Source organism: Misgurnus anguillicaudatus, chromosome 16 (assembly GCF_027580225.2).
Source record: "Misgurnus anguillicaudatus chromosome 16, ASM2758022v2, whole genome shotgun sequence".
NCBI classification, from domain to species: domain Eukaryota; kingdom Metazoa; phylum Chordata; class Actinopteri; order Cypriniformes; family Cobitidae; genus Misgurnus; species Misgurnus anguillicaudatus.
The window spans coordinates 31393086-31419890 of record NC_073352.2 but is presented as its reverse complement, the minus strand read 5'-3'; the positions used below and the strand labels follow the sequence as shown (position 1 = coordinate 31419890).

The window sequence follows — 26805 nt, the reverse complement described above, 5'->3', positions numbered from 1 at the left end:
GATTTGTTCTTGTTTTATTTCCCCCCAACCCCTTCTTAGCTTGATTCAATCCATGACTCAAAAAACATAATGTAATCCATTTGAGTATGTAATTTGAGAGTAGACATTGAGGTCCACTTACTTTAAAATTTCTGACCTGCCCACTAGTGAAAAGTTAAAAAACCCTGCAATGACTTGTACAAAACATCATCGGAAGACAAGAGCACAGTGACAACATCAAACAGCAAAAGAGACTTGTTTATCATTTCAATGGCATCTTAAAATCCTACTACACATTGGAAGAGTCTTTTTATAAATAACTTCCTGTATAAACATGTCATATTTAAATACGGTAGATCATTAATCATACATATGCAGATGTCCACATGGTGAATGTGAGATGAATTTTTCCGCATTCATCTATCTGATGTATTTGGCCACAAAGGCAGCTACAATGTCCTTGTATGGAGATTCCGAGTCGGAGCGCGTCGGAGGGATCCGGCAGATACTCCGGAAGCGAGGGGACTTCATGAGCAGGTTATGTCCCAACCCAACACAACTTGAGCTGAGCCAGTACAGAGACATAGACTACGAGAGAAAGAGAGAGAAATAAATAGAGAGATTTAAAGGTGCAGTGTGTAAATTTTAGCGGCATCTAGTGGTGAGGTTGCGAATTGCAATCAACGGCTTAGTCCCCTTGCTTTTGAAACACATAGAGAAGCTACGGTAGCCGCCACCGGACAAACATGTCATCTTCGGAGACAACTTAGTAAAGAAATTTGTCCGTTAATGGCTTCTGTAGAAAAATGGCGGCTTACATGTAAGGGGACCCTCTTTGTATGTACATAAAAACGTCTCATTCTAAGGCAATAAACACATAACGGTTCATTATAAAAGGTCTTTATACACTCCTGATAATATAGTTTTGTATATTATTTTGCATTTCTGTCAAGAGATTCTTCTAAAAATTACACACTGCACCTTTAATATGATTATATATTGGATTGTTTGGTTCTGTTGTGTTGCAAATGAAAATAATTGTATATTAAAGGGGGACCTGACTTTTTTAAGATGTAAAATAAACCTTTGGTGTCCCCAGAGTACATATGTCAAGTTTTAGCTCAAAATGCCACAGAGATAATTTATTATAGCATGTTTAAATTTCCACTTTGTAGGTGTGAGCAAAATGTGCCGTTTTTGGGTTTGTCCTTTAAATGCAAATGAGCTGATAAAAACACTGATCGCCATAATAGTGGTTTGTTGAAATTGAAACTAAATTGTGCTGTCAAATATTTTCTCTCTCTTTCTGCACTAAATGGCAGTGTCATGGTTGGAAAGTTTACATTAAGAGGTTGTATTTTTATAATAGAATCCCCTTCTGACATCACAAGGGGAGACACATTTCAATGATCTATTTTTTCACATGCTTGCAGAGAATGGTTTACAAAAACTAAGTTACTGGATTGATCTTTTAGACATTTTCTAAGTTGAGAGAAGCACTGGGGACCCAATTTTTTTAAACATGGAAAAAGTCAGATTTTTAATGATATGTCCCCTTTAAATTTTGCTAAACTGAATTCAGAATGTTTTTATGAAGCGTTCTCATACTGAGAGATTTCTCATTCACCGCTCTTATGTAAGATCATGGGAGACACAACAGAAATAGAGCGAGATAAGTACGAGACATCGATTTGTACATCTGCTGGAGAAGTTAAAAACATCTCCTTTTTTGTAGCTGGTCTCAGAAACACAACCCCTTGGCCCTTTTATAACGTGATCAAAAGCCTCAAAGCAGTGGGCAATAAGGGGTATATCTGCGTCGGTACAGACAGACCCAGATAACGTGCCATTGTTGTCTATTCTTAAAAACGTGATGTCATACGTGCCAGAGCCTGATCCAGACCCTCATACGCTTTACATGAAGTTACTGTAGACTGATGAAGGAGCAGATAATGGCTGAACTTACTGACGGGACTGTGGCGGCTATAGGAATCATCACCAGAGATATTCCTCTTATGAAGTTGGTCACATACTTCTGGAACTTTGAAGGCTCTATTTGTCTCAGGGCGAAGATCTGGATGCGAAAAAAAAAAATCATCTTGAGAGTGAATTTAAAAACAAACAAACAAACATCAACTGGTATGACAAGAATGCTTAAACAGGTGAATCTTATAAGGAATATGCAGGTGTTTATGCTCCTTTATAGCTCAGTGGTAGAGCATTGCATAGCAATGCAAAAGGTCATGGGTTCGAATCAACGGGCAACCTTCCGATCTCTCTGATGAAGCCGATATAGAAGTGACTTAAACTGCAATTCATCAACTGGCCACTAGAGGCTCCAAAAGGGAGTCAATTCCCATAGACCCCCACGTTAAAAATTCCCAACTTTACAGCAGAAATAAATATATGTTTACAGCCTGGTATAAAAAGTGTTTTTGACCTTTATAGCTAATTTTGCCCTTCATGACAATTGTGAGATGGGTGAATTTTTTTGTAACTCATCCGTTTAAATTATATTAAGCCTTAAAGGATTAGTCAATTTTCTAAAAAAAAAAAACAGATAATCTACTCACCACCATGTCATCCAAATGTCGATGTCTTTCTTTGTTCAGTCGAGAAAAAATTATGTTTTTTGAGAAAAACATTCCAGGATTATGGACACTTTAATGGACACCAACATGTAACAGCTCTAATGCAGTGTAAAATTGCAGTTTCAAATGACTCCAAATGATCCCAAACGAGGCACTAGGGTCCCATCCAGCAAAACAATTGTCATTTTTGGCAAGAAAAATAAAAAATATGCACTTTTAAAGTACAACTTCTTGTCTTCCTCCGGTCCTATGACACGCCAGTGTGACCTCACGTAATTGGGTAATGCCGTGGAAAGGTCATGTGTTACATATATGAAACGCACATTTGCGAACCATTTTACACAATAAACTGACACAAAGACATTAATTAGCATCATTCCACATATAACAACGTCGGAACGGTCCTCTTTCTCCACACTTGTAAACACTGGGGCATAGTTTCGATACATCATCCGTGACCTTTTGACTTGATGACGTATTGCGTGAGATCGGGCTGGCTCGTCACATGACCGGAGGAAGACGAGAGTTGTGGTTTAAACGTGCATATTTTTTATTTGTCTTGCCAAAAATGACAATCGTTTCACTAGATAAGTCCTTATGCCTCGTTTGGGATCGTTTAGAGCCCTTTGAAGCTGCGTTGAAAATGCAATTTTAAACTGCATTAAAACTGTTAAGTGTTGGGGTCCATTAAAGTCCATTAAAATGAGAAAATATATTTATATAATATTTATATAAAATATATAATTTATCTCGACTGAACAAAGAAAGACATCAACATTTTGCATGACATGGTGGTGAGTAAATTATCTGTATTTTTTAAAGAAAATGGACTAATCCTTTAAAGTTCTGCATAATTAAGGGCGTTGTCACTTGAGTGACGGGTGAACTGCCACTGCTGTCACTAGAGTCGAGCTAGGGGGCGTGGTTTCAGCAACTAACCATTTCAGCTTCACACACATCCCGCCTCTTTACCCATTTTTGGTTATCTGCGAGTGATGCGCAGCCAAGATGGCGACGGCAAGCTCCGCCTACTATTGGCTTCAAAAAAGCTCTTCACAAAACTACACTACACAAAAAGACACTACGTCTATATTTTTTACAGTCTATGGTTCGGACCCAGGGAACACACATACTGATAAAAATGTATGCCTTGTAAAGTACTATAAGTTGCTTTGGATGAAAGTGTCGGCCATATGCATAAATTATCAATGTTATCTAAAAACAAAACAACTATCAAACCCACAACCTTTGCACAATGCTCTAAAGGAAACACATTACAAAACTAAAATCTATTATGCACATAAGCTATAAAGGATCTAAATAAGTGCTGATAAATAACAAATCAAGAGTAATAATAACAAACTAAAGGTTCAAAATAAGAAACCTAAATATCCTTCACCATCTAAACTTAACTTCCCAAAGTTTTTCTGTGATAGACAAATCAAAGGCTATGTTTTAGGTTGATCTTGAGAAAGTTCAGGTGTGGACATCTGTCTGACCTCTGTGATTAAGAGGTTAATGAGGCCAAGAAAAACAGGCATGATCCAGGTAGAGTCGGGAAGCGTGAGGTCCGGGAACCACAGAGTTCCTCCTGTCGCCAGCAAGGCATCAGATGCTAAGAAATGTGCAAAAATATGCATGTTAGAGGTCTCAGTGCTGTTGATAATGATCATGTTACATTCACTGAGAATAAAGAATGAGACTGTGTCCAAAATAACCCCATTTCCTCATTAGTTCACTACTATAGTGCACTTGAATAAGTGAATAAATACAAATAAGTGAATTCGGACACTAACGCTGGAAACGCTGCAGGTGCCATCACACGCCTTACTGTGAAGTGGTAACACTTCCTGGTTGTATACCAGTTATTGAATAAGCATACTTGATAATGTCCACTATAATTTTGGACACTACTACAAAATGGCTGTCCCTTCAAATCATGCAAAATGTAAGGGTTTAGGGGGCTATTTCACACAATTAGAGTATCTGGAGTTGCCTTAAACCAACAGATGCAACTTACCAAAAGGAACATGTCCCATTCCCAGACTGAGATTACGCAGGGCCAAAGACAAACACACCCACATGGGCAGCTGTACCCAGACCAGCAAACTGGCCTTGAATGGGTGGCAATTATCACGGACGTACAGCTCAGATACAATTCGCTTCAGATTCTTCTTAAATTGAAACCTGCAGATGTCATTAAAGCAAGAAAAGAGTTAACACAACAGAATCCAGCAGGTGTTAGTTTAATAGACAATGAATGTTATCAGAGAAATTTGACCTGAACAAACACTTAGTAATTAAAAGGCTTATGATAACTTTTAAGAGATGCTTTCTTGTAAATGAGCTTTTTTATCAACTATATTTAGGTTCAGTAGATTCATTTTAACTCATTCCCCTCCAATTTTTTATTTTTTTTAAGTTGCCCGACAACATTTTTTTGTGATTTTCACCAACGTTTCACAAAATAGGTTCCAGGAAAAATGTGTTTTATAAATATATAAACTTACAAATATATCAAATGAAAAAAAAAACAGACCATCTGCTTTTAAACAAACAAAGAAACGGGGGAAAAACGTTTCATCCTATCTATATTTTTTCTCTACTTATAGATGATTTCAGCAGTAACAAACAAGCGGTTGTCGTGGTCCGCACGTAACTTCTGGGAACTCCGCTAACAATAAATAGCAACAAAGTTCTTTAAACGTAGTTTAACAAGCAAAACAAGAACACATAGATTAGCTAGGAAACCAAAACATTTGTTATTTTCGACGAGGCATTTGTTCAAGAGATCAGTTTAGCAACTAGTCAGACCATTAAAAAAACAAAACCGGAAAGTAAAGTTTGGATCCAGACGTGTATCGCGTCAGCGCACGTGCATCCGATGAAACCGTCTTTAAACTCTTAAATATGGGTATTTTCCTTAAAAATACTGATTTTTTTTTAGCAAAAAGCTGAAATAATTGCATTTTTGTGGAGGAATTTTGTCAGAGATCAGATTCATTTATCAAAACATAAACAGAGTTTAAAATTAGTAAATCATTTTTTTTGCTTCATTTTTAATAAATTGGGTAAGTGCACCACCTAGTGGACAACCGCGGTATTACAGATTACAATAAAAACTCCTCGGGAACACGTTTTTTCATGCAAAGGTTTCCTCTTAATTTATGAAAAGAGGGGAAATAGTTAACGGCAATGAAAAGGTTAATAGTCAGTATCTGAAATGCTTTATTTTCACAAATGTAATTTTAGTAATTTCATTGAAATTTTATGCTCCAAAACATGCAAGCTTTTTGGTAAAAAGCTAAAGTCTCCAGTCACTCTTCACTCGCTGAAAGAAATTAAAAGCAAAAAAAATATATAATTCTGCCAATTTTCAATAAATTTAATACCGGATAAAAATTCTTGCAGCTCGACAACTGAAATCCGACATACGCACCTCTTTATTTATGCACTTAGAGAATTTAGTTGAAAGCCCTTTAACTTGTTATGTTGTCAATCAAGACAAAACGCTTCCCTGCCAATGACGCTTCCCTGATGAGTTTTTACAGCAATCTATATTTCCGCTATTATCCTCTAGGTGGCGCTTTTACCCAACTTATAAAACACTTTGATCTTAAATCTGAATCTGATCACTAACAAAAGTCACATTATTTTGTATTTTTGAAAAAACCTACCCATATTTGAGAGGTGATAAAACGAGAACAAATTAAGATAGGGTGAAATGTACAATATATCAAATGAAAGAACAGACCCTTTGGTTTCAAACAAACAAACAAACAAAAAAACGTTTCTATTTTTATAGAAGAAAAATTTCAGGAAGGCATTAAACTTTTGTGAAATCATAAAAAATGCTGGTGTTGACTGGCAACGTTTTTTAAAATAAAATATATAAACTATATAAAAACAAAGTATGAAAAATCAACTTTTAACAAAATGAACAAAATTAATTCCTTCAAAATTTTTCTTAAAATGACCAAACCTGCATGTTTTCTCTGACCAGCCCTTCTCTTTTGCTTTCACAGAGATCTCAAAGCTTAACTGGCGAGCGAACTCTGCAATCTCTTTCTGCAAAGCTTCAACCTAGCTGAGACAAAAGGACATTGTGTTATTCTCCAGCCTGACCTCTTTTTCAAGCCCAGCCAAAATATTGCATATGAAACCAGTAACTCAAAACCGGACAAGGACCTTAAGGATCTAACCTTAGTCTAGTCTAGTGGGACAAGTGTTTTCATTTATAGAAATGAAAACAAATAATTTTCTGGCTTTTGATAAATTTGCACACTAAACATGTCTGGGTGGTTTTTAACCCATACTAGGTAAATATTAGACAAAAGCTGGGTTCAAAATGACCCAATGGCTGAGCTATTATAACTCACGGTTACCATTTTTAGAGTGTGGGTAAATTCTTTAGAGATCACCACCCACACACATTTTTCCATGACTATAAAATGGTTTTGATCAATCAAGAACTGTAATTGAAACAGACAACAGACTTGGTTGAGTGAATCTCTGATATTAATAGAGTTAAGATATTAAAAATGCACATTTAAAGAGATGAGAGACATGATGGAGATTATGTTCTCATGTTATGGGACATCAGTGAGGAAGGAAAAGGGAGGGCAACATTCCTTCAATCTTCCTCATACTTGAGAAAAGAAAATATCCCACAGCTGGGAGAGATGCTTAATGAGAAACATGATGTCTAGTGTTTACTCTGTTATATCTGCTGACCTCTAGATCTACCTCCTTTACAAAGTACACATAAATAAACACATTCACATGACAAGGGTCTGGAACCGTAACTTTTGCATTATAAGCAATTGTAAAGCACTGCCATGTTAAAGAGGCAAACGTAATATTCCTTGATTTTTTTTTCAAATTAAAGTACGGTGGGATCCAAACATCTGAGACCATTAGGAAAAAATCTAATTTAATGCAAAATGTGTCATTACAAATTACCTTTATATAAGAAAAATGATTTGACTGATAAATTAAACTGAAAAATTTATTTTTGGAAAATATTCCATAAAATCAGTGCCTTTTGCGTCCAAAATAAATAAATAATAATAATCAGACATAGAAGTACTCTAACAACAAATACATTTGTGATGTAAAAACATATAAATAATGTGTATTGTTTCATCAATATTACACAAATGTAAAGTCAAATATTATTTTATATAATTAAAATAGCGTTTATTCTGATAAGGGTAAGGTTTTTGGCCTGTCCCTTGCAATGATTTTTCTTTTTCAACAGGACTTTTAATATGCAAATTGAATGCAAAATGATACAGAAATCACATTTGCATATTGTTCTAAATATAGTCTTTTTTAAGCAATGTTTTAGCATAAATATACATTATTGTTTTTTATAAAATATAAATAATTTTATTGTGTGTCCCCGATTTAATTAGAGCCCTGTTACCCTCACAAAAAACCTTGTAAAATATAAATGGTATATTCCAGTGACATTAATTCCAGGAATTAGGAGATTTTGTCATTTAAAAATGTCTTTAATTCATACATATACATTATTATAATTTTTTTTAATTAAGCTTTTTTCATTTTTCTAACTTGAAAAAGCACCGAATTTATAGAATGCCCCATATATTTATAATGAATTTGTATTATAGTACATCGTAATTAAATCTTAGATTTTCAATGTGCTCTCAGCATTAAAATATACAATATTATACATTTTAGTCTTTGCACATTACATAATTTATATATTTTCTATATATAAATCTGTCACATTATTTATTATCTTACCAACTCAGATGTACATTTTGGTACCAAGGAGTGCATATTAGCACATATTGGTACATATCTGTACCAAAATGGTACCTTTTTAAAGGGTACTGCCCCAATAACAGCTTGGGACCATTTTTTCTGACAGTGTATGTTGAATGTAAAAAAAAAAGTGTTTAATGGCAAATGCACCATAAAACAACATCATTACTAACAAGATTTTTTGCATCTGCTCTATGCTTTGACCAAGCTGCTAATTCTCGCTTTAAAGTAACAACTGTAGCAGCTCCTGATACAACCTTTGCGATGATGATCGACTGGTAGATGCCCAGGGGAAGTGTGATGGCAGTGCGCAGAACCAGCGTGGTGCAAATGATGCTGGCCCACCACGGCAGTCCAGTAATCTCCTGTGTGGACACCAGGAGTTTCTCTGTGAGGCACACGGGAGTGGATTCAGCAATGCTTTCATACCAGCCTGGTCTAGCTGTGGTCACAGTTCTTCTGTGCTGAAGACCCAGAGCAAGCGTGCAGGAGCGATGGGCACCTAACAGTGGTGACTTGGAGCAGAAAGGCTGGTTGCTTTGAATTCTGAGGTCCAGGTTGAGGGAGCCCTGAGATAAACTTCTGATGTGGGGTCTAAGCATCACTAGGTTGTCATGGCGACATATCTGCCAGGATGACCTGGCCAGCTTCAGCCACATCATGCTGTGTTAATGTCTAAAAAAATGCAAGAAAATATGTCAGACACACTTAGGGGTTTGCATCTAAACTCCTTATTTATTCATAAGAATTATTTAATACATTTAACTTTAGATTTAGTTTCTCTGTCACATTTTTTTTACATGAAAAGTAAGAAACACATGATGGCATCTGTGACAAAAAATCAATTACTTCACATTTTGATTTTTTTACTGTAATATTTTACAGTAATATAGTTTGATAACGTATATCACAGTATTCTGTAGTTTTAACTATAGTGTAATATACTTTAAAGTTTACTATGGTAAGGTTCAATTACACTACAGTATTATTTAGTCATTTTACCACAGTATGTCAAGCTAACACAATAATATTATTTACCACATTATTTTTACATGTGATCACACAAACGTGAAAATGTTGGTTAGAAAACACCATTGAAATACCAACATTTACGCATAAATATAAAACATATTCGTCAATGATAACACTTTTAACCTTTATTACCTATAAGGTTGTAGTAACTGACTGCTTGCTGGTCAACTGGTAGTAACATAACAAAAATGCTCACCTTTTGGCACTTTCAAATTTTCAATCATCACATCTTTTATGCGATGTATGGTCAGAGACAAATATTCTTCGCTGTATGCAACTGTACAGATTTCATTCGTACTGTCAGAGCACGAGAAGGCGCTTAAATATGACGTCACACGACGATGGCCGACTGAAAGCTGCAGCCTACGGAGGTCACATTCGTAGGATACATACGTCATCAAGACTGTCTTATTTTAGAATATTAACAATTATAAATTTGACTGTTATTCTAAGTTAATCGTAAATTGTTGTAATTTGCATATGACTTACGAATATAATTCTCAGTTAACTTAAATAAACCAGGATTAATGACGTATGCATATGCGACCTCCGGAGCCTGCAGCATTCGGATTGAAAACTGCGAGACGGCCTATATATCATCGTAACGAACATTTTAATTGAAAAAAAACCCCTCACAGGTTTCGTACAATACATTCAAGAGCTTTCAAAAATATTTATTAATTTTCCACAACGCTAAAGTATAAAGTTTAAAAAAAGGACAACACCGCCATCTGCTGGAAGTTATTGGCGTCACATAGACTCTAGTGTCCTTCAGATATGTGCTGTTCAAGTTTAGTTCAAGAGCCATCACAACAGTTTATACTTACAGGTTACGTTTCTATATTCTTCTGAACATCTATAACTACTCATATTTAGACATCACAAATGCTTACATGTTGTCTTTGTTTTTTACATTAAAAAATCAGTTCCAGACTAATAATTTGCATGTAAGCACATATATCAAAACTGCTAAGTATATATAAAAACAATTTGTATATTGACAATTTATCAAGTGTATAAAGTAGAAATCCGTTTTTATTGTATTTCTATGTGAAATGTACACAATTTATAAAATGTCAATGTATAATACAAGATGTATGTTACAACAGGTAAGGGCAACTTTCTGTCACTCATTTAGAAAAATTAACTATGGTTTTACTGTAGTAAAAGTGTAGTAACCACATTTTTTGGCAGATTGATTACCTTTAGTATTATTATTATCATAGTTTATTTACAAATATCACAGTTAAACTACTGTTACTGTAGTGATACAATGGTAAATTTGTAGTTACTATAGTTGTACTACATATAGCATGGAGGATGTAGTAAAATCATAGTTAATTTTTAAAGTTCATTTCAATTGCCTGCGACTTTAATAAGGTTTAATCCTGTACTTGACCGGCAAAACAGGTTAGATGTTAAAAATCAATCTAAGGGTGGGTCGCCCTGGCCCTCCGTTGCTGTGACACCCTACGTTGATTAATAAGTTTAGTGCTGGCACGCAGTTTCCGTATGCGCAGCTGGCGCAGTCGCAGCTGCAGGTCCTTGGGGATCTTGCCGCCTTTGGCCAGGATCTCTCTCAGACGCTGTTTTGGTGTCTTTGTGAGGTAAAAGTCACAAATGGTGGGGTAGTGCTCATATTCAACCCTGCAGTTTCGAGATGATGGTAAATATCCCTCTGCAGTCACTGTTACGTCATAGTCACCCGGATTCAACAGTCGCCAGTAATCCCCATCAAAAGCTGAAATCATAAGAAAACATTTTGCATTGAGGTATATCAAAATTCATTAAATACTGTTTTATTTTGTAATGTTGGCATCTCAATACTTTAAGACTTGTAAAAATCTTTCATAATGATGTGCGGATTCTCAATGACCCTACCTGATCTGATATGGTGGTCGATGTCATCCACTTTTATAATGGCATCAGCGATCCCAGCTTCAGTGTCTTTGTCCCTTATCACTCCTTTAATTCCTCTGTGTATCTGCCACATAGACAAACTCCTGTGATTTCAGATGCATCAGCACATTTTGACAAATTAGAGGTATTTGATCAATGATATGGGAATGTTTAGGGACCCTTAACATGTGCTTTATATGTGTATCTGCTCCATGTAGATTAGCAGAGATTCTTTATTATTCTCCCATTCTATAGGCAGCTCACTGGCGTGAGGGAACTTATCACAGGACAGCTCGACTGTCACCTCAAAACAGTTGGTATGCAGATAGCTGAAGTCATTCATACCTACAAATACAAAAACATGCAGCATTACGGATAAATCGCATTTCTACATCAGTTCATCCCCCTGTTGATCTCAGAAGTACTCACTGCCCGGCACCGTGTGCCAGTTGGCTCCGTTTATAATGTTATTGTAACGAAGGAAGTCCTCGTTGTGACACGGCCTTCGGTCAGGGTTGGACATCACATGGTTTGTGCTGGCGTAAACAGTGGCCAGCCAACGGAAGAAACTCTCATCTGCGGTGGGAGTGTGCTCTTTCGGAGCCCAGTCTTTGGTCATGTCGAATGGGTACGTGACCACCAGCTCTCCTCCGTGGAGGTTAGCGCTGAGTACAAATGGGAACGTTTGCATCCAGTTGATGACTGCTCTTGTTTCTGGAGCCACCTTCAGAAAAGACATGAATTAATGGGATTTATTAAAAGCTTAAAGGTGCAGTGTGTAACCTTTGGTTTTAAAAAGTTTTTAAAAATTCACAAATAATAAATATTAATTGAAGTAACACATAAAACATTGAGTAAATACTTAAAGGAATAGTCTACTCATGTTCAATATTAAAATATGTTATTACCTTAACTAAGAATTGTTGAATCATCCCTCTATCATCGGTGTGCGTGCACGTAAGCGCTGGAGCGCGCTGCGACGCTTCGATAGCATTTAGCTTAGCCCCATTCTTTCAATGGTACCATTTAGAGATAAAGTTAGAAGTGACCAAACACATCAATGCTTTTCCTATTTAAAACGAGTAGTTATACGAGCAAGTTTGGTGGTACAAAATAAAACGTAGCGCTTTTCTAAGCGGATTTAAAAGAGGAACTATATTTTATGGCGTAATAGCACTTTTGGGAGTACTTCGAATCGCCTGAAAAGTCCGCTCCCCTTCTCACTCTCATAATGGGAGAGGGAGGGTGTTACTGCGCCGAGTCGAAGTACTCCCATAAGTGCTATTACGCCATAAAATATAGTTCCTCTTTTAAATCCCATAGAAAAGCGCTACGTTTTATTTTGTACCACCAAACTTGCTCGTATAACTACTCGTCTTAAATAGGAAAAACGTTGATGTGTTTGTACGTGCACGCACACAGATGATAGAGGGATGTATCAACAATTCTTAGTTAAGGTAATAACATATTTTAATATTGAAAATGAGTAGACTATTCCTTTAAATTTTAATTGATAGAGTCTTTGTTTTAAGTTTTTAAAGATTCAACTGATTAAAACATTTTAGTTGAATGAACTATAAAGCTAGTTGAGTGAACATACTTTTTATATTTGAGTCAAGTTTGGGCCAACTAAAAAACAAAAATCCAGGTAACACTTTGGAGACAGAAATTGAGTGAACGTAAAATTTCTGTGCAACTAGTTACTAAAAAATAATTAATTGAGCCAACAATTTATCTTTTACAGTGTAGCTCATTGAAATTTGGCTCCCCTTGTGATGTCAGAAAGGGATAATACCCCTTAATCTGCACTTTTCAACCACGAAACTGCCATTTAGTGCTAATAGCAGCTCATTTGCATTTTAAAGGACAACCAAAACGGTACATTTTTGCACACGCTTACAAAGTGGCAATTTTAACATGTTATAATAAATTATCTTTATTTTGAGCTAAAACTTCGTACTCTGAAGACACCAAAGATTTATTTTACATCTAACAAAAAGTCTTGTGAAATGTCCCCTTTAATGTATGTGATCTTCCCTGCTCTACTTTACCCAAGCGTCTTCTGAAGTGTAGTGCTCTGGAATGGGAAAATAATGGTTGATGAGTTTAGATTTGTCTTGTTCCAGTTCAATGGCATCCCACATCACCGTGTTCAGATCTGCAAAGTTGTGATTCATGTCTATGCCCTCATAGCTGTTGCGACCCAATCCCCACCCAGCCAGCTCTGAACCCTGAAAGATAAAGTATGCTTATCAAACACACTATTATTATGAAGTACACTCACCTAAAGGATTATTAGGAACACCTGTTCAATTTCTCATTAATGCAACAATCTAATCAACCAATCACATGGCAGTTGTTTCCATGCATTTAGGGGTGTGGTCCTGATCAACTGTGATTTTCACGCACAACCATTTCTAGGGTTTAAAAGAATTGTGTGAAAAGGGAAAAACATCCAGTATGTGGGAGTCATGTGGGCAAAAATGCCTTGTTGATGCTAGAGGTCAAAGGAGAATGAGCCGACTGATTCAAGCTGAAAGAAGAGCAACTTTGACTGAAATAACCACTCGTTACAACTGAGGTATGCAGCAAAGCATTTGTGAAGCCACAACACGCACAACCTTGAGGCGGATGGGCTACAACAGCAGAAGACCCTGCCTGGGAACCACTCATCTCCACTACAAATAGAAAAAAGAGGCTACAATTTGCACGAGCTCACCAAATTTGGACAGTTGAAGACTGGAAAAATGTTTCCTGGTCTGATGAGTCTCGATTTCTGTTGAGACATTCAGATGGTAGAGTCAGAATTTGGCGTAAACAGAATGAGAACATGGAGCCATCATGCCTTGTTACCACTGTGCAGGCTGGTGGTGGTGGTGTAATGGTGTGGGGGATGTTTTCTTGGCACACTTTAGGCCCCTTAGTGCCAATTGGGAATAGTTGAAATGCCACAGCCTACCTGAACATTGTTTCTGACCATGTCCATCCCTTTATGACCACCATGTACCCATCCTCTGATGGCTACTTCCAGCAGGATAATGCACCATGTCACAAAGCTTGAATCATTTCAAATTGGTTTCTTGAACATGACAATGAGTTAACTATATCAAAATGGCCCCCACAGTCACCAGAACTCATAGAGCATCTTTGAGATGTGGTGGAACGGGAGCTTCGTGCCCTGGATGTGCATCCCACAAATCTCCATCAACTGCAAGATGCTATCCTATCAATATAGACTAACATTTCTAAAGAATGCTTTCAGCACCTTGTAAAATCAATGCCACATAGAATTACAGCAATTCTGAAGGCGGACAAACACAGTATTAGTATGGTGTTCCTAATCATCCTTTAGGTAACTGTATAGCAAAATGATTACTTTTAAAAAGAATTAGACTACAATTGGCTTGAATATAGAAAGATCAAGATTTAAAGTTTCATGTATGCAATAAATGACTTTCATGAATTATGCTTTGTGAATAAGGTCTTGGTTTGGATGGGTTTCTTCTGTTCTACCTTTTTGTAAGCCCTTTCATAACCATCAGGATTCATAGAGGGCAGCAGATGGATGCGCGTCTCTTTCACCAGCTTGACTATACGGTGATTTCCTTGTTTGTACTCCTGACATATGTACTGCATCAGATTTAACAGTAGTTCCCTACCCAGCACTTCGTTGCCATGCATGCCGGCCACATAGCGAAACTCTGGTTCACCTGCAGGGGGAGCAAACATGCATTAGCAATGCTTCAAGACTCCACAGAAAAATGTTTTACTTACAGCTTTTAGATGTATTATGGTAGGTAGACGGCTGTGTTTTGTAAAGCACCCTTCCATGCTTTGACCAGATGCCTTTTCATCTTTACTACAGTGTAACATAGGGGTCTGAAATATGGCACTTTCTGTCTAGGAGCTCATAAGGGGCCCTTATCACTGCTCTCTCTACCCATTTTATCATTATGACAAACATTATTGTTTTGAAATGCTTTCTATTTCTGTGACAAAAAAAGGGGTGACCAATAAAAACAACCATGCAATTACAAAAGTCAGACATGAAATTTTCATCTCCTTACATCTTCCTAATGAGGAGAAAGTGGTGAACTCTGATCTTCTGTAAATGCAAAGACTGAAAAGATGTAAAACTGAGACACATTTATGCATATGCAACCAAGCATGGCTGATTTACTTCTACAAATATTGATTCGGTTGGAGCTTGCAGTCTTTTTGTCAGCCAATGGGAGCTGAAAGTCATGTCTGTAATGTATATAAGTAAAGTATATATTAAAAAGGTTAAATCACCCCCATTTCTCTAACAGTTGATCCATTGACTCTCAGTAATGCCTCTCTCCCTATGAAAACATCATGCATTCCCGCAAAGAGGAGGAATTTCCAGAGGAGTAAAGGAATCTGAGTAACAACTAACTGAACTTTGACCCCTCTATTCCCAACACAGAGTTGATAAATGCAAAGACGAAACACTTGTGTCTGAAAAAAGGCAAAACTCTACAAGTCTGATTATTGTGAAAAGTAAAACCACATATGATAATCCAGCAAAGCTGGTCTAAGCTGGTCCTCCCAGCCTGGCAAAGCTGGTCAAGCTGGTTTGTCAGCCGGTCTTTCAGACTGACCAGCTAAGTCTAGCTAGACCAGCTTAAAAAGTGACCAAAACACAGCTAGACCAGCTTGCAACACCAGCATTACCAGCTAAAACCAAGCTGGGAGACCAGCTAAAACCAGCTCACCAGCTTATGCTGGTCTTAGCTGGACTTTTCAGTAGGGAAATCAGGCTTGCCAGATAAAGAGAGATTATATAATTGCAGGTACATTAAAATGCTTTTTAAAAATGGTTATATTTTAATAATTTGGTACCCATTGTCAAAGATCACAAGACATTATTGTCCACAATCATATAACACTTTCTGTAAAGTCTTACATTGCTGAAAATCATGATTTCCAGTTAGTCAGTGTCAACTCTGTTATTGTCAAACTCTGTTACCAAGGTAGACTAACAGTGTTGACATTAATGTATATGTGTGTGTGTTTGTGTGTGTGTTTGCGAGAGAGAGAGAAAGAAAGTGTGTTTCTCTGTGTATGACTGCCAGTTCAGTTATACTGTCAACAATGTTACTTGGCAACAGAGCTTGACAGTAACAAAATGGACACTGACTAATACAGACAACAGAAAATCACCCTTTTCAGCTACACATTTTACAGAAAATATTATATTGTTATGGCTTGAAACATCTTGTGATCCATGACAATAAGTATTAAATTATTAAAATAATTACAAATATAACTATTAAAAAAAAAACACAGGAAAAAGATGACTTCTGGGTGTGTTATGAGGTCTCTGACATGTTGCATGTGGCATTAAACCCAAAACTCCCCAATATTTTCAGGTTTTCTGTGAACATCAGAAATTTAAACACAAGCACATGTGATTTTTTTATAATGTGTTTTCATGTCACAAACACATCATAATGAATAGATATATGTATTCAAAAAAAGCCGTATTGAATGTGGAGCCTTAGGCTGCTGTTTATCCACCCAAAGAAACTTTACATTAATTGGGGCAAATGTACAATTGCCACATGCTTTCATCCACTTGCTTGTAATTTTATAACACCAGGCGGGTGAGTTTATTTCTTTCCACTTTCCTTCTCTGGAGCCGTTCATCTGAAATCTGCAATGGCATCCCGAGCTACTGCATTATGAGTGCTGGCATGAGCCGACTAAACCACTGCCAGCGCTGGCAAGCTCCTTCATTGAAGAACCACATGTGTAGCCCACAGGCCAATGCAAACACATGGGCTGCCCAGTGTAAACGAATAGAGTGAATAAGAGAACGAGAGGCATTGGGTTTTATTTCAATCACTCTCGTGATATTATTAATATATGTGACCCTGGACCGTCATAAGTAGCAAATGTTTTGACATGCCAAAAAACATTAGGATATTATGTAAGGATCATATTCCATGAAGATATTTAGAAAATTTGAGTGGATGCAGTGCAAACAAACTTTATAGGCGAATGTCTCAAAATGTAGATGTTTTTGCACCCTCAGATTCAAAATTTTCAAATAGTTGTGTCTTGAACAATTATTGTCCTATCTTAACTATCAAATCCTATTTAATTAGCTTTTAGATAATGTATAAATCTAAATTTTTTAAAAATTGACCCATAGGACTGGTTTCCCTACTGAAAAATTCAGCTAAGACCAGCATAAGCTGGTAACTGGTTTAGCTGGTTTAATGTGGTTTACGCTGGTCCTCCCAGCCTGACAAGTCCAGCTAGACCAGCTTAAAAAGTGACCAAAAGCTTGCTACACCGGCAAAACCAGCTTCCTACACCAGCAAAACCATGCTGGAGATCAGCTAAAACCAGCTCACCAGCTTATGCTGGTCTCAGCTGGATTTTTCAGTAGGGTTGTGGTCCAGGGTCACATATATGGACCAACTGCACCTGCTAATTGCATATTAAACATCTTCACAGTTTTTATAATGGTTTCAGCAACTTATCTCGCTCCAGTTTATACACTGCACCATGTTTTAATGCACCCAGGTGGGATGCTCAACCTGATTTTACCAAGTGAGAGACGTCCTCAAGGACAACATTTTTGTAAATAAAACCTAAACCCACCCCAAACCATAACCAAACCCTAAAATTAGAGCGAAATGATAAGTGAAAAACAATGGAATAGAATCAGCTAATCCTGGTTGTAAGCTTAAACTTGAAAACAAACTGTAAACTTTTTCTGAAATCTGATTGATTGAAATGTTGTCCCAGGGTCAACATAATATTGCCCTGAGGACATGAACCACTTGGCAAAATCAGGAGAGCCAAGGTGTTATAAAATCTTTATTATATTTATAAAGACTCAATCTGGTCCATCCATGTGGTGCAAGTCTGTGCTTAAAAATCATGCATTCATTTTAACACTTTTGTAATTAATGCCACTGTTAAATCAATAAATTTCCATTTATCATTGTTTATTGTGTTTGAATTAGAGAAGTAGGATTAGTGCAACACATTAGTGATAAAATAGTCTGTTATGACTCAAACTTACCCAGCTCATGTTTTCCTGGATTATCTGAGATTTCCATCACATAAAGTTTAAGGCCCATGTAGCTTTTGCCGATACTGTAAATACGGGTGATGTCTGGACACATCTCGTTCACAGACTTCATGAGCTGAAAGGTCAGAAGCTTTTTAAGAGATCTTATGAGAAATCACATGCAGTTGAGTTTACTGATATGTCTTCCAAAATAAATGTTAATGTGCCTTCTACAAAGAAATGGGTAATATATTAAAACATTCCCCGTGCTTCTCTTTCTCTGTATGTATTTAAGTGTGGTTTTCTTTACCAGCGCACAAGATTGGGTTCATGTTGACACAGTTGCATAATAGTGGTCAAACTGAGCATAAGTGATCTACAAGGCTGCACTCACATACCAATTTGACAAAAGCTGAAAAAGTTAGATTTTTTAGCCAAGAGGCGGGTTTTAAATCTTGTAGCCTAATACTGCGTTCACACCAGCCGCGGTAGAGGCCTCAAGCGCGAGTGATTTCAATGTTAAGACGTGTTGACGCTCGTCTGGAGGTCTCGCGACGCGAATGAAGCGTTTAGCGCAGTAGACGCGATTCCGCCTCATTTGCGTGTCTAGTTTGCGCGAATGTGCCGAATTGCGCATTGCCGCAGTAAACGCGCAAGTTGAAACATGGGAACTTTGGCGGAAAAAGGGGCTTGCTCTAGTAGTGACATGATTACAGGAAGCAAGCGGAGTCGCAGAAGCCCCTCCCATGACGCGAATTTCCACGTGAATGTCTCGATGACTAGAATTTGCCAGCTTTCACGCGCAAATGAAGTGGGTAAACTCAAAGTAGACGCAATTTTTACGCCTCAAACGCGGCTGGTGTGAACCCACATTAATGTAAAGTGCTAAGGACAGTAAAAGGATTTGCAAACTGACTTTCAAGTTAACTTTAAAAAGAAAACCACAAAGCTCCTCCTTACCTTTCTCATCTCTTTGTAATTGTGGTGTCTGAAATCCAACTTATCCTTGGTGCCCCCCTCAGATTGCCACGGGTAGATATTGTTCGGATCTTTAACATAATCCAATATTACGAAGTGAATAGGCTTTATGCCCAGCTGCACCACTTCCTGAACTTCAGCCAGCTCCTCCCCTCCTGTCTGCCTTTTTTGGACAAACTGATAAATCCAGGTGTGCCTGACCTCAGTAGTCACAACAACAATAATCAGACACACCTGGATTAATCAGTTTGTCCAATAATAGCAGACAGGAAACAAGGAGCTGGCTGAAGTTCAGGAAGCAGTGCAGCTTGGCACAAAGCCCATTGCTTTGCAATTGTGATGAACTTGATAAGTGTGCTTTGTTTACCTAAAATATATTCCAAGTTATTTTAAATGTTAAAGGCGGGGTGCATGCAAACACTTTGGAAAAGGGAGTCGGGCCGAGTACCAAAACACACTTGTAGTGTATCAAAAAAAAGATTTTATTGGGTTAGGAGCGTGTTTGTTTAAATGATTTCGAATGTCAACATTGGCTTTTAGAGATCATGCACCCCGCCTTTAACTGAGAGATCAACGTATGTTACATACCTGGAAGCTCACAGCCCATGATCTCAGCTCTCAGACAGATGGTTCCATTCTTAAACCAGGTCCAAGGGTTAATGCGGATGTAGCGTGCCATCATTGGCTCGGGTAAAACCGCCAAGACTGGCGTTTCGCTGTCCTGATTTCCCTCAAACACCTGTTAGCATACAAGATCACTTCTGGTGAGCCATCCTACTGATAGGATCCAAATGACATTTGCCTGTGGCAGCTGGCATGGCTCCTTGTGCAAGGAGGGCACACTCCTGGCACAGTGGAGTCCGCAGTGGGCAAGCTTTTCTTTTGAAAAGAGATGCTTAACCTTGCCAAGTGCTACCAGAGACTGCCTCCAACCTCTGTTAGTGCAAAGTACCCGTGCCAGCTGGAACCTCTGAATGGATGTAATGATGTCACAACGACACCGAAGCTAATATCGACCAGCAGCAATGAATGTCTGGAAAATAACTTTTGTTTTAGCTGATTTCTGTTGAATGATAGGAAATAGTGACACTTGAAAGGGTCATGTCACAGAATATTAAATGATTCTGGATCTTTTGAAATGAGTTTAAAATAAAAATAATAATTTGTAATCATATTCTGTTACTGTATGAAGAAACAGCACACTCTTAATTGGTCCTATTCTGGTTGGTAAAATAAGTCTCACCGGCACAGCAGCTAAAATGATGCATTATATTATAAAGGTCATTGATAATGTAGAAAAACAAATTTATGGCATTACTAACATTATCAGTGTACTTTGGGGTAAAAAAACTATGTGTATGGCCATAAGGGGAATCTATGTCCGCTCCTGCAGTATTTGTATTAAAGGGACACTTCACTTTTTTTGAAAAAATATGCTCATAGTCTAGCTCTCCTAGAGAGTACATTTGATTTTTACCGTTTTGGAATCCATTCAGCTGATCTTCGGGTCTGGCGGTACCACTTTTAGCATAGCACAAAACATTGGATCTGATTAGACCATTAGCATAACGCCAAAAAAATAACCAAAGAGTTTGGATATTTTTCCTATTTAAAACTTGACTCTTCTGTAGTTACATCGTGTATTAAGACTGACGGAAAATTAATGTTGCGATTTTCTAGGCAAATATCGCTATAACCTATGCTCTCATTCTGGCGTAATAATCAAGAACTTTGCTGCCGCAACACGGCCGCAGCAGGCGCAATGATATTACGCAGCGTCTGGAAAAAGTCCCCTTAGGCCCTGTCCCAAATGGCACACTCCGGACTTGTGGTCCTCCTCAGAGTCCACACTTTGATGACATCATGTATTGCAGACTTTAGGGACTTCGCTGAAGACCGCATCAGGGGGCAAAGGGGGTGCTGATGAGCACACTTCAAAATGTAAAAATGAGAAATGGGACACCCTACGGACTCGTAAACTAAGTGAGCACGCGCAATTTAAGTCCATGAGACCGAAAGTCCACATGAAGTGGGCCATTTGGGACAGGGCCAGAGTAACTTTTAATGGCAGGGAACTATTTTCGGACACAGAGTAATATGATTGCGCCTGCTGCAGCCATGTTACGGCAGCAAAGTCCTTGATTATTACGCCAGAATGAGAGTATAGTTCCTAGCCATATCTGCCTAGAAAATCACAACTTTTAATTATCCGTCGGTCTTAGTACACGATGTAACTACAGAAGCGTCAAGTTTTAAATAGGAAAAATATCCAAACTCTTTGGTTATTTTGTAGCGTGATGCTAATGGTCTAATCAGATTCATTCAATGGATAACGCTAAGCTATGCTAAAAGTGGTACCGCCAGACCCAGAGATCAGCTGAATGGATTCCAAAACAGTAAAAATCAAATGTTTAACTCTAGGGGAGCTGGAAAATTAGCATATTTTCAAAAAAAGTGAAGTGTCCCTTTAATACCCAAAAGAAGTGAGAGTCTTAAACACTTTTTAATAAACAAACCAACATACCGCCTCTTCTGTCCCGTTCATGGACGGCTTCCATTTAATGGTGTCATTGCTGACCTGCACCTTGAAGGTTTCTACATAATCCAGGCTACAGAAGAAAAGTGTGTTTTATTCTTACTATTTACTATCAGTTATGACATTATTGTGAAGAAATATTAGGAAATACCTCCATATGGAGGCGCGGCCCTGTAGTATAACTGCTGTGAACCGTGTGAGCTTCATGGCATCTACCTGTAGCCACTGGTTCTTGTCTTCGTACAGGGCACACCAGGCTCCATCATAGATATCACCATCTTCAACACCCGACTACACAGTGCCATGAAACATCATGGATTGTGTGTGATGAAAATGCATAAAGTATAATGCAGAGAGGAAATGTTTAATAAGTGAGACTATTGAAGATCACCTGTATGTTAAGTCGGCCTCTGTGTGGCCCCAGGCCTCTGCGCTTGTATGAGGAGGCTTGTAGCTGCGAGTCTTTAACTTTCAGAGACTCCAGACCCAAAGGGGGACATTCTGAAACAGACATAAAGAAAAGGAAGGAATAAAAAAGAAAGATTGGCTTAGCGATAAGCTATTCAGTCAGAGACAGACAGTTGGAGAGAGACACGACATAAACAAAATGAAAAGAAAACATACTTAAAATGATAAAACCATCAGTCATTGAATCTGATTATTGGATATATATCACATAATTTATTAACATTCAAGTATTTTAAAAAAGCGTATCTATTATTGCTTGCTGGTATTAATGTTATTTATGGACGTTATTATCGTATTACAATATACTAAATGAGGTGAACATAAAATACAGCATATTCTTTATTATATATTTATGTACGCTAAAGTTAGAAAGTTAAGGTAAAAAGTTTAAGTTATAAACCTAAGGTTTAAGCTTTGCTCATGAATTCTTAATTACGTTACATGCCGTTCCATAACTCATTGGCTGATAGGCAGACGTTAAGCGCGCGCTGGTGAATTAAATTATTTGACGAAAGCGTGGCTCATGAATATTAAGTTTTCTGGACAGTGACAGAAAAATCAAACAACAGATACAGCACCTGTAAGTATTTTAGTATTTCCTCACCGTACTATACAATTATTTCCCGTTGTGTTTTACACATAGAAGTCGTTCGTGCTTTTAAAAACAACGCAATTTTTAACAGTTTGACCAGTGTCAAGACGCTGCGCTCATGATGCGAGACGCCAAACAACTGACAAGAGTATCAAAACTTACTGCGTGAGAAGTTAGTCCCCTTTTTTGTTCACATGTGAAAAAACTGTGATGGGACTGTCATGCGCATCTCAGTAAAGCCGGTTCCTTGATTTGTAGTAAACTAGTTAGAGGAAAAGTTAGGCAATATCCCATTCATATCACCAGAGTATCGCGAGAGCCAATCGAAAGCATACCAAGCACTCAGCTCTCGCGGTACTTTGATGTCATTGGCCGATCACGCTGCGCAGCGCAGCATGAAATCGAAAACTGATGTGCGTTAGTTCCATGATGAACTGATTTATTATTTTTTATCGAAAATTATTTTTTACATCACTTGTCTTTTGAATTAGAAACCCATTTGATTATAAACCTTTTTGGAAAAGACTTAAGGTGAGGGACAGTGAGGGAATTCCTAACTGCATAAGAAAAAACAATTTCTAGAGGAACCCCAAATGAAAAAATACTATAGTATATTATAATAAAATTAACATAGAAAAATGTTGTAAAATTAATCTAGTAAATACTATAGTGTGTTTGAACCATACTATAGTAAATGTACTACAATAAACTGTATTAAAAGTACTATAGTAATTTATATTAATCTAACAATAGGAAATGAAGTAAAATTAATCTAGTAAATACTATAGTGTTTTTTGAACCATGCTACAATAGAGATACTACAGTAAACTGTATTAAAATACTAGTCATTTATAGTAAACTAACTATAGGAAATGAAGTAAAATTACTCTAGAAAATACTATAGTATATTTGAACCATTCTATAATAAAGTAAACTGTATTACTATAGCAATTTATGGTAAACTTACTATAGGAAATGTAACATTTCTCTAGTAAATACTATAATGTCCTATAGTATACTAAAATACACTATAGTTTACTGTAGTAAGAACTAAAGTATACTATGGTACTTTACTTACTACAGTTTATCAGTGTACTATAGTTAATACTATGGTATGTGTAGTAAATACTTTCACATGATGCTAGCTATTCAAAAAGATTTGTGATTAAATATTTTGTCTTATGAATCTCTATTGAATTTGAATGTAGAAAATAATGATACTATAAGATTATGAACACAGAGTAATCACTATAAATAAACTTGCTTCATCTAAAAAGTGCATATTTAACTTTATTTGTAACATGAACTAATATTGTGGACACAATGTATGAAACATGTTTAAGTTCACCACATGCAATGCTAATCACCCAAAATATTGTTTCCAACTGAATAACATGAGTAATACTGACACATTTCTTACAGCTTTAGTTGGTTGTAAGCACCAAGTAGCATTTAACTAGCATCTATTGGCACATGTAAAATAGATCGTACTATATTCAAATGAAAAGCACATCTGGCTCTTGTTCTGGTTTTACTGAGTCAGCAATTGCCCCATCCAGTTCATCTAAAACTGAAGAAGTTTCCTGGCACTGTTAGTGTTTAGATGACCCAATTACTTTGACCTGCTGGACCATTGTCCTACTGCCTATTAAAACGTTGTGTGTGTTATGTACATCAAATAAAACACATCTGCACTGATTGTAATGCGGGGAGGATATTTAAGAGGTGTTTAGAGTGGTCTGGATGTAGTTTGTCTTACATAATGTTTCTCAAGCAAATCAGCTTAAACTGCAATTTAACTGCGAAGCTAAAATGAAAATTAGCTTTTTTGGTTTCTTTCATAATGAAGACATTAGCTGTAGCTTAATAATTCTAGCAGATGTAATATTCAGTCCTACATTTTAAGTTCTTCTCATGCTAGGTTAAGGACTGCATGAATTACAGCTCTTATTAATGTATGGAAGAATGTATGCATGCATATTATTACATGAACAACACCAACATAAAGGCATATATGAACACACACATCTATATAATATATATGAATATATGCAGGTTTATTCATGCTATTTTACCTACTATGCCAATAAATTATTTTTATTTAGATAAGAGATACAGATTTTGATTCACGTGTGCAATCTTTATTAATCTCATTTGCATGAAATGCATGCAATTCTAATTCTTCATATTTTAATTTCTTACCAAATACTGGTGGTTCGTCACTGTCTTTAGTGTTCCACACTCTCCTTTCCACACTCTTGTCAATGTTTTCATTCAGGTCCTCTGTGTGGAAACTCACTGTGATGGTCTTTGAAGTGGTCTTAGTTGGTTTTACGGTTGTCGTTTTCGTGATCACCTCAGTTGACTTGAATGGACGTGAAGTGGTCGCTTTTCCAGTTTTGCTGCTCGTGGTTCCTTCTGTCCGCTTTAATGCCTTTGTCGTGGGTTTTGGGGCTTTGGTGCTCCTCTCAGGTTTAACTGTCGTGGGTTTTAGACCCTTGGTGAGTTTGCTTACCTTTGTTAGTGAGATTTTTTTGTAAATGTTGGTGGTCTTGTGTTGAACACCGGTTTTCACGCTTCTCGTTGCAAATGATGTCTGAGTGTAATTTGCGTTATAGGACGACACTGTGGTGGTTGATGTTTTAAAAGAAGGCAAACTAGTTACTTCTCCAACTAAAACTGTTAAAAAAGATACAAGTATAACGGTTGGTGCCATGGTTTCCTTAGCTCTGTGTAAAATGTAAGCTTTGAGATGCTGCTTGGTTAAAATTGAAATGCGTAAAACACCGTAATGTGGCAAAATTACGCGCCACTCTTGTTGCAAACCATACTGTGTGTAACGGAGGAAAATGAAATGCATGCAAGTTGGCTAAAAAGTAACTTGTGCCACTGACACATAAATAAACATATCGTTTTAACACTCTTACTAGAAGCTTCGTTTAAACTAATGAAATAACTATTGGGCTTTCACTTTTGTACTCCTGTATTATTCTCTCAATTAGTGTCGAAAAGGTTTTGCTCGATTAATTGGGTCAGTGCGCCACCTAGCGGGGATCACAGGTCAGGTCAGTTGTTTTATTAGCCTGTTTATATTATAGCTTATGAGGCAATTTCCCAGGCTGGTTTTAGATTAATCCAGGACTAGGCCTTAGATATATTAGGATATTTAAGTAGTTTTTACAAACATACCTTACATAAACAATACTGGTGTGCATCTGGAGACAAAATAATGGCACTGGCAGGGCTCAACGCAAATATTTTTTTTATAGTGGTTCAAGTTTTCACTTGCCCAGCCAAAATTTGTACTGGCCCCAATAAAAAATGTCAGTGTCACATATTTAAAAATAATAATTCAAAAGTCAAATATAATTTTATACATATACAACAGACATGTTCCTGAAAAAAGGCTCCCAACTTTTCTGCTTTACCTGTAAACTGACAGCAAACTGTTGTGTTTACTGTTATATACATTAAAATATATTTTAGTGACTGAGGGTGAAGCACTGGCCCGATCGGGCAAGTGACAATAGCTTTTACTGGCCCGAACGTCTCTCACGCTTGCCCCGGGCCACCGGGCAGTCCTTTATGTTAAGCCCTGACTGATATATGTTAAGAAATGTCAGTGCAAGATGTTTTTAAAATAAGGCAGCTCAAAAAAGCATTTTATTCTGAGCCTAGGATAAGACTTAGAAAACCGCTTCTGTAGAGTTTTGTAATAGTCACATAACATACAAATTAAACAAATAAAATATATATTTTATGCAAGTAATTTTAGTTATTTAATTTTAAATTTAAAATCTACATTTTATGATTTGATTTTAACAAATTAATTGTTTTCATCAAATCATGAACCTCCTACCTCCTTGCAAACTCCAGATTGGCAAACCCT

At 37.1% G+C, this 26805-nt stretch overlaps 2 protein-coding genes across 2 annotated transcripts; both read right to left on the bottom strand.

Annotated features, from left to right (window-relative positions):
- Positions 1–219: 219 nt before the first annotated feature.
- On the bottom strand, positions 220–9744 carry cox18 (cytochrome c oxidase assembly factor COX18). Its single transcript, XM_055178350.2, has 7 exons — positions 9592–9744; positions 8621–9038; positions 6553–6653; positions 4591–4757; positions 4070–4185; positions 1946–2053; positions 220–567 (listed from the first exon to the last, which is right to left on the bottom strand). Exons 2-7 carry the CDS (start codon positions 9023–9025, stop codon positions 400–402), a joined length of 1065 nt encoding a protein of 354 aa, XP_055034325.2. The 5' UTR covers positions 9026–9038; positions 9592–9744; the 3' UTR covers positions 220–399.
- A 668-nt stretch (positions 9745–10412) lies between these two features.
- cpxm1b (carboxypeptidase X (M14 family), member 1b) lies at positions 10413–25846 on the bottom strand. The gene is made up of 13 exons (XM_073854498.1): positions 25119–25846; positions 22248–22357; positions 22008–22147; positions 21845–21929; positions 19909–20059; positions 19303–19391; positions 18355–18478; positions 14808–15004; positions 13346–13525; positions 11724–12018; positions 11494–11639; positions 11277–11373; positions 10413–11136 (listed from the first exon to the last, which is right to left on the bottom strand). The coding sequence occupies exons 1-13, from the start codon at positions 25774–25776 to the stop codon at positions 10826–10828; spliced, it is 2583 nt and encodes an 860-aa protein (XP_073710599.1). The 5' UTR covers positions 25777–25846; the 3' UTR covers positions 10413–10825.
- Between the last annotated feature and the right edge of the window lie 959 nt (positions 25847–26805).